General features: G+C 25.6%; 2 protein-coding genes across 7 annotated transcripts; one reads left to right on the top strand and one right to left on the bottom strand.

Moving 5' to 3' along the window:
• The first annotated feature begins 35 nt into the window (after positions 1 to 35).
• Nagk (N-acetylglucosamine kinase) lies at positions 36 to 3,398 on the top strand. Of its 5 annotated transcripts, none has more exons than XM_086917868.1 (7): positions 36 to 336; positions 636 to 919; positions 1,711 to 1,795; positions 1,951 to 2,049; positions 2,192 to 2,444; positions 2,589 to 2,887; positions 2,952 to 3,398. In XM_086917868.1, the coding sequence occupies exons 2-7, from the start codon at positions 744 to 746 to the stop codon at positions 3,285 to 3,287; spliced, it is 1,248 nt and encodes a 415-aa protein (XP_086773994.1). In that variant the 5' UTR covers positions 36 to 336; positions 636 to 743; the 3' UTR covers positions 3,288 to 3,398. The 5 variants fall into 5 exon arrangements, with proteins under 5 accessions (XP_086773994.1, XP_031773885.2, XP_086773996.1 ...); XM_031918025.2 differs by having other exon boundaries at positions 41 to 336; positions 751 to 919; XM_086917870.1 differs by having other exon boundaries at positions 45 to 336; positions 809 to 919.
• Hr96 (Nuclear hormone receptor HR96) lies at positions 3,303 to 8,784 on the bottom strand. Of its 2 annotated transcripts, none has more exons than XM_012489895.3 (5): positions 7,652 to 8,784; positions 5,988 to 7,336; positions 5,705 to 5,921; positions 5,212 to 5,631; positions 3,303 to 3,716 (listed from the first exon to the last, which is right to left on the bottom strand). In XM_012489895.3, the coding sequence occupies exons 1-5, from the start codon at positions 7,787 to 7,789 to the stop codon at positions 3,693 to 3,695; spliced, it is 2,148 nt and encodes a 715-aa protein (XP_012345349.1). In that variant the 5' UTR covers positions 7,790 to 8,784; the 3' UTR covers positions 3,303 to 3,692. The 2 variants fall into 2 exon arrangements, with proteins under 2 accessions (XP_012345349.1, XP_012345348.1); XM_012489894.3 differs by lacking the exon at positions 3,303 to 3,716 and adding an exon at positions 3,839 to 5,142.
• Positions 8,785 to 8,979: the final 195 nt, after the last annotated feature.

Here is an 8,979-nt window from a genome sequence, read left to right as displayed (position 1 = left end):
CCAATCGATTATCGACTCGTTGATCATCCAACAGTTTTTCAGTTAATGTTAGATCTCAAATCCCTACTTTTCATGAAATTTCATTGTAGTGGATGCAATATTTAAGTGATATGTAACGTGAACAACGCAACAGTAGTAACGAAGGCAACTTCTCCTAGCATAACGATTCTCTAGTTATACGTAAACATTTGCCACTAACAGTTATAGTACTTTTTACATTTCTCCATTTCAAAATTTTTATATCACATAGGATTGCTCTCTATAAATTTTCAACATTTTTAATAATTACTCGACATATGCTTATTTAATCATACTCCAAGTCGTTGAATCTTTATTGTAAGTTGATACAACACAGAAATTTAATATATATCATATGATTATATTATTTACCCATTTACATTGTTAAATTTATTCTTACATATATTTTAAACATTATGTTTCTTTTATCTATAAATTTTAAAATTTAAATATTTAGAAATTTTTTTACAAAATAGAAATATATTTTTTACTGTATTATTCTATCTATTTATCTATTCTATTTATTCTATCTATGAAATTTATCATTCTCTTTTATTTTTCAGTTTATTCTTGTGATAAAATGTTTAAATTTATATTTATATTTAATACGTTATCAGATAAATATGCCTGTTTAAATCCCATCCTCAAATTCCTGGATCCTTTTCTCGAAAAAAAAATAATGGAAAAAATCATAAAATAAAATTTGAAATCATCTTATTAAAAAAATGACAGGAAGAGGGAAAAGAAAGAGGGCAAAGAAAAAAAAGATTGATGAAAATGAACTTCGTAGGGAATTAAGAAAACAAAGAAAAAGAATGTTAGAAGAGGAAGAACTAATTAAGCCACCGATAATAGAGTTACCGGAATATCCTGAAGAAATAAGGATCGGGGGCATTGAAGGGTAAGAGAGATTTTAAAAAATTTTTTGTCTTCGTCCTTTTTGATATTTTTATTTAAATCATGAAAATTTTAATAAATTCCTAATAAATTAAATTATAGTTGTAATATCAATGCAATAACAACTATAACTAGTAAATTCTTTCTTCATTAATGTACATTGATAAAATTCAATTAGAATTATCATCATACATACATTATCTGTGTTATAACATAGCATTATAAATAGCATCATATTCAAAATTTGATTTTAAAATTTATATTGTACATATCAAAATTATAAAAAATTCATATATTTATTTTTAAAAAAAATTTATTAATAATTTAAATAATTTATTTTTTGGAATAATAAATGTAGAAAAGTTGTGTAACTTATAATTGCAATCTATTTTCGAATTTTAAATCATTGATATAAATCTTCATTTTTTTGATTTACAATTTTTCTTTGTATAAATATTTTTTATATTTTTTATTTTTATATATAATCATTATAAAATATTTAATTTCATTCGATATGTTTCTCGATAACTGAAATATATATGAAAATAAATCAATTTACGATATGAAAATAAATCAATTCTATGATTATTTTAAATGATTATAACAATATACATATTATATTCTGTTCTTAAACATATATTCATATTTCTTAAACTTCTATCCATATGTGCTATTTTATTAACATTATGAATAACAATTAAAAATAAAGCTCACTGAACCATGAAGCAATGTATTAATAAATTGACATAGTAAAATAAATTTATTAATAAATTCAGTAAATTTAATTATTTTTAGCGGCGGTACTGAATCTACGCTAATCATCATCGATGGAAAAGGAAAAGTATTGACGGAAGTTAAAGGACCGAGCACTAATCATTGGGTATTAATCGAATATTTCAATAATCAATAATCATGTATTTCTCCTCCGCTAATTTATTATTCTTACATTATTTATTTTCTTATTTTTTTTATTACATATTATTTAATTTTATTTAATTATTTTTTATATTTTATATTTATTATTTCTTTATCCAGGTTCTTGGAATAGAAGAAACAAGTGCCAGAATCAACGCTATGGTGGAAATAGGAAAACAGAATATAGAAATGTCTGAAATAATTCCTTTAGATTGCTTGGTAAATATTAAAATATTAAAAAGTTATCGCAATTCGAATGAATAGTATCAATGACTAATTCGTTTTTATGATCGTATATACGATAAGCATTGTTATCATCGATAAATTGAATTAAAAAAATTGATTGGAAAAAAATAAATAGGGTCTTACTCTGAGCGGATGCGAAGAAGAAAAAACCAATCGTCTTCTTATGGAAACGATGCAACAAAAGTATCCAAATGCTGCTAAAACTTATTATATCAATTCAGATACTATGGGTAGTCTTAGAACAGCTTTAGAAAACGGTGGAATAGTTTTAATTGCTGGCACCGGTTCGAATGCCTTGATGGTCAATTTAGATGGAACAACGACAACATGTGGCGGATGGGGATATTTCATAGGGGACGAAGGCAGTGGTAAGTGGTAGAGATTGTTTGATTCGCTATAGAGGGAAATGGCCTTAAGTGATTGATATATTTGGCCGAGATTATAATATTAAAAGACTGATTTTAATTATTATCATAATATATTTTATAATTGTTATAAAAATAAATTTTTAGCTTTCTGGATTGCATATAGAGCTTGTAAATATGTATTCGATGATATAGATGATTTAGTTAAAGCACCTAAACCTATAAACTATATATGGCCAGCTATGAGATATTTTTTCAATGCAACAGATAGAAAAGAGATGCTACCGCATTTTTATAATGAGTTTGATAAAACCAATTTCGCTAAATTTGCTAAGGAAATTGTGATAGGTTGTGAAAAAAAAGATCCGCTCTGTTTACATATTCTCCAGGAAAATGGAAAATATCTTGCAAAACACGTTATAGCTCTCGCGAAAAAGGCCCATAATGTAAGTTATTCAAATTTATAAATTAAATATGAATTTTGTTTGAATATAAGGAATGATTTTTTAGGATCTCAAATTAGCTCATGGAGGATTAAAGATTATTTGCGTCGGATCAGTCTGGAAATCATGGAATTTTATGAAAGATGCTTTTATAAATGAAATCCATGAGTCTCAAGTTTTGGATGAATTAACTTTGATTCGTTTAAAAGTATCATCTGCATTGGGCGCTTGTTATCTTGCAGCTGAAAAAATCAATTGGATATTCACGAAATCCTATGAAGATAACATTGAATTGTTTTATCACTATAAGCGCGATAATTACATAAAACTTGATGTATCAAAAGATTTAATAGAAGCTGAAAATCCCCAATACGTTCTTTGTAGCATTACGAATAGGAATTAAAAATAAAAGAACAAATAACAACGATGATTATATTTTATACTCACATTTTATACATATCTCTTATAGAATATTTTTAATAACAACAAATATAAAGAAATTGCAAGCAATAAATTTATCGTTCATTATATTTATGCGTGTATAACAATTGACATTCTCATTTGATTAATTCGTTGATAAAGATTCTGTCACCACTATAGCATATCGGATATGAAATATCGATTATCCTGTTGTCTCTTTTATTTTCTTTTGATAAATTTTAAGTGATATATAAAATGTTATTGAAAACGATCTGGGAATGGGTAGTTTACTTGTTTCTATCCGTCCTTAGAATACTGGGATATTTATTCCTTCTTCTCATCAGCTTCGCATTGTTTCTTACCTCTTGTTGCCTCATCGTAATTGTAATCATGCGATTATTTGGTTATTGGCCTGAAAATGACGGCTAATTTAAAAAAGGTACTTATTTTTAAATCATATATAATCTATAAAATACAAAGTTAATTAATAATATAATAGTAAAAGGAATGAAATAATATATTTAAAGTCATATATAACAAGTATCTGAAAAATATATTTTGACTCGATATCACAATTTATTACTTACATACTAATATTTGTAACGTGAATACACATTACACAATTTATATCTTGCATTCTCTTGCTTGTATTGATTTTTTCAATTTTTATACCAAGTACTGAATTCATGTTTATCATATATAATTTTTAATTTATTTCGAAATAAAGAAATATTTTTCTTTTATATTTATAAATTCGTTAAACATGAATATAGAACTTGATACTGATATAACAAATATTTTCTCTAGATTTAACAATTTAAGGTACCTTCGTTAACATATGAACAAATATATTTATCCTCGAAAAAATGATGTGAAATGACGAAATGACCTTTATAGTTCGAACTATCTCTGAAAACTATCTTTACGGTTAGACAATCATTGGTGATATTAATATTTTACATAAAAATAAAGATTTCTTTAATTACAATAATTTTTTATATTCTATCAGAAATTAATTAAAATAATGTTCCGTTAATATCGATTAAAAAGAACTTATAATTTTTAAATTTTTAAGTTAACGAACTCAAACTAATTTCGTATCGTCCGTTTAGTTTAATCAAGAATATTTAAAAAAAAATTAAAAATTCATTTTAGCAATTAAAATAATAATTTATAGTTTCAAATCTTGAAATATAATTCTTTTCCATTTCACATCTATTATTTTTATTTTATTAATGTGATTTAAATATGAAAGAAAATAGAAATCTAAATTTATTACAGGTTTAATAATATTATATTTGTAAACCGAAATACTTTGATGTTAACAGAACATTATTGTAAATCGATATAGATATCTTAATATATGTAACTCTATATCGATATTCTGATACGAATAAACTTTTGGCGATAATATTCATGTAATTTTATGTACATTAACCTACATATATATTTGTATATTTTCAATCACAAATTCTGATTTCATATAGTTATAACGTTTCTCTTTTCAATATTATTGCTATATATTACTTGTACGAACATGCGATCTATTGACATAAATTCATAATGGTTTTATTTCTGCTATTTAGAGAAATACTAATTGAAAACATTTAATGTCTATTCATTATATTGAACACGTTCGATCAATGTTTCAAATCAAATATCTCTATAAGAAGTGGCTCTACCCTCGACGGATTTAAATTAAGATATACTCCAACAACTTCGTTGTTTAATCTATGAAGATCGGAAATTTTCTGAATTAATTTTAAAAACATGGATTTGGCTTCACATCCGGAATAAACACTTTCTAGATAGCGTCTAAGCAAGTAATAATAAGAATTCTATAAAAAAAATACATCATTAAAACTTATATAACAGATAATATTATACATAAAAAGTATTAAACTTACTTGTTCTAATTTAATTACATCATTATGCACCACTTTTGGTCTGTCAGGTGTAAATAAAGCAATTGCACTTAAAATTAAAATTATATTCTCATCTCTCCATCTTGGATCAAAACTTCTAATAAATCTTGCATGCTCTGCATAAAGATTTCCTTTTGCTTCTTTTAATACATCTACTTTTATGTTAGACATACTTTCTTGACTATGTGGTATCCACCACATATCTTTCTCAATATCATAATTAAGTGCTGATCTTAAAATCATCATTTCTGTACATCCTCCTTTTAAAAGAGCTATTTGATCTTCTTGACACATATTTTTAAACGCATTTATCTTTTTCGCCATTTTTATTAAGCGTCTAATAGCTATGGCAGTAAGATTTACAACATCTAATAGAGCTGGATCGGATTGACCAAAATTATTCTAAAATTGAATTTATCAAAAATATGTTAACATCTAAAAATATTTTTAAATCATTTTTAAAAATAAATATTACCTTAAATTTACAATCTTCTCCAATTAAATTTGTTATATCTTCATCTAAAGGAGCTAATAATGCTTTATTGGCTACTATTAATTCATTTAATTTTGCTCTTTCAGCATCATTTAATATTTTTCTAGTCTCCATACCACCAAGAGTAGAATATGCTGAAAATTCTAATTTAATTGCTTCACAAAGAATAGATTCAATGGAATTTGCAGCAATTGGTATTCTGAAATATAATCCATAGATGATACATTTTAAAATAATTTTTCAAAAATATAAATTTTGACTATACCTTTGTACATCTTGAAGCACATCTTTTGTGACATCAGATAGATTTCTATTCCATTCAGAACTATTAGATTCATCACGCTGTATTTTTATACATTCTTCTTGATTCGAATTTGTAATTAAATCAGTTAAAATTGGATTTTCTATTTGTCTTTGTTTAACTTTGAATATTGGCTTAAATATATTTTGATTGGAATTATTATGATTTGGTTTCACATCATCTTTCAAATGAATATTTGTTTCTTTTTCAGATGAAACTTCCTTATCTGCAATGATTCCATTTTTTTTAAAGAATTGTGAAATTTGAGGATCTGCCTCTAATTTGCTAATAACAACAGGATCTGACATAATCTTTAAGAGTAATTCTTCATTTTGAAATATTTTCGTAATAAAACTCGAATTATTAACGAGTTTCGCGATCAAAGTAGATTCTTGTGGAAATTTATTACTAATGAAATTATCTTCCTTTGGATATGTTTCCTTGTTTTGTTTTTGACTAGATACTGCTTCTTCTGAAGAAATTTCCATATGGATTTCTGAATTCATATCTATATTTGTTCTTTTATAATGTGTTGTATGTTCAATATATTGAGAACTCTGTATAGGGCTAGAATCAAACTTATTATAACAAGATGCATTATCAAATTCAGGGGAATATTTCATAGATTCATGGTTAGTAGAAGTAAATTCAGAATTTAAGTCTAACATATTTTGATTAAACTTTTTTGAACTTATAATTGATTTTTTATCCTTTTCTAAATTATGAGGTTTAATTTTATCAAACCTTTGTTGATTTTGAGAAGGAGAATTTGAATTCATTCTCAACTTTTCTACATCAATTTCATTTTCTTCTTGAGGTGAAGAAGAATGATCATAATTTTCAAAGTTTGAATTATGAGAAGAATCTTTCATCATGTCTAGTGTTTTTGATCCACTTATAACTCCATTTTCTGGTGGACTAGAAGGACTTGGAACACTTGCAGCTGTTACTGGACTTAAACTCTCAGTTACAGTTTGTCTATTTGCATCTAAATCAGTATATTTTCTATCAGACTCCCAAAAATATGTGTCTGATGCAGTTGATGCAACTGAATTAATTGACATAGATGTATCATCAAAATTACAATCATCTAAACTCTTCTTGATTTTTGATGGTTTTGTATTCTCTAAAATTGGTCTTTTTTTTGCACGATTTTGTTCTATTTTTTGTCGTTTTAATACTTTATCTTCTTCAGACATAATATATTCCTTTCTCATGCCTATGCTAAAACATTTATCCAAACGGCATTTTTGACAGAATCGTCTAGTGACTGGAGTAATATTACAATTCTCAGTAAATGGACATCGAAAATCCTGTGAAAATGCAAAAAATTTTAAATGAATACATTAAAAAAAAAAATTTTATTAGTTAGCAAACTATAATATTAATTTCTTTTCTATTGTCCCATCATTATTTGCTGTCATTATTTAATTGAAACTAAATTTTTATGTACAGTTACGCCATCTTATTATAACATTTAATTTGAATTAAAAAAAAAAAAATAGATATTAATTTATCATACTCATAAGTATATTCATTGAATATCCAATATAAAAATTAATAATATCGTTATTTTATATCAAAAATAATTCATGAAAAATCTGCAAGAGAACTATCAAATTAGTCACCTTGTTTTTCAAAGCATTTCGTCGAAAGAAAGCTTTACAGCTTTCACACGAAACCGCGTTGAAATTATAACCGAGTGCGCGATCGCCACATACACCGCAAATCTTGTTCGTCTCTCTTGCTGGCTGTTCATCTTCCATTGCTTCCTCGAACAATTTCTCGAGTGATCAACACTTTATTTAACGCATCATTATTGCCGCTTAGAATTATACTTTTGTAAAAACTGATTCATGTCAGCATTGTTTTTATCGCACAGTTCGCGGAATTGATGAAACAAAATAGAATGATTTCATCGCAATTTTTACAAAACGAGTAGCATTTTTTAATTCAATGTCCCAGATTCGTGAGATATAGAAGACCTCTTGAAAAGCTTTAAGTGATGGACTAAATGGACTGCTCAATTGGCATTTAGTTACAAGCAGTTAACAGGGTAGTGCGCACAACCTGTCATGTCTTTTACTACTACATTCTCCTACCACATCATTGTCGACGATAGTGACTGACGTCATGAAAGTAACCAGATTGAAACGACTAGGGAATTTTTGAAATGCATTATTTTATATAGATCAAAAATTTATAAATTCCCGCCATTCGAATTGTATTTTTCTTGATGTTTGATAATTTACATTGATTTATCTTTGTTTCAATAATAAAGAGTCGAATTTAATATTTAAAAGACTATAAAATATAATTATGTGTTATTAAATAAATTGTAATATTATTATATTATATAAATGTAGTTTATTTCTTGTTAGAAAATTAACATTGTTATAATGTATTATTTGTATTGATGTCAAATTTTTCATGATAAATTTCATTATTTTTCGCACAAATTATCAGATTATATAATTTCGAAATATATTTAAAGAGTAACTTGTATTTATTAAATAAGATAAATCAAAATTCAATGTTGAGCACTCATCAAATGCATAAATCGCTTAGTATTATGATCTCTTTAATTGTGTTGCAGTCGTTCTTCAAAGTTCACGCGCACAAGTTCACGTAGTTTCATTATATGAAAGTATTATATATATCAAGGTCAATTTGAGATTGATTTCGAAAATAAATTCACACAATAATAGAAATAATCATGTAATATATAACTATTGGTTGATTTAGAAAATAAAAAACTTGATTTTAACGAGTGTTTACTTAATTTGTGTTATCGTTATCAATCGAATGTAATTCAAGATAAATAGATTGGATAAATTGTAGGTTCATCATTTCGAATTCATTAATCGATAAATAATTGATATTATAATTGGTATTGATAAATAAAGAACAATATAAAAAATTAATTAGTTCCACATATATATGTTTTCGAATTCAT

Source organism: Apis florea, unplaced genomic scaffold, assembly GCF_048593485.1.
Source record: "Apis florea isolate Af1SG1 unplaced genomic scaffold, ASM4859348v1 contig_2272_pilon, whole genome shotgun sequence".
Lineage (NCBI taxonomy): Eukaryota > Metazoa > Arthropoda > Insecta > Hymenoptera > Apidae > Apis > Apis florea.
This window is presented reverse-complemented; position numbering and strand designations above follow the sequence as displayed.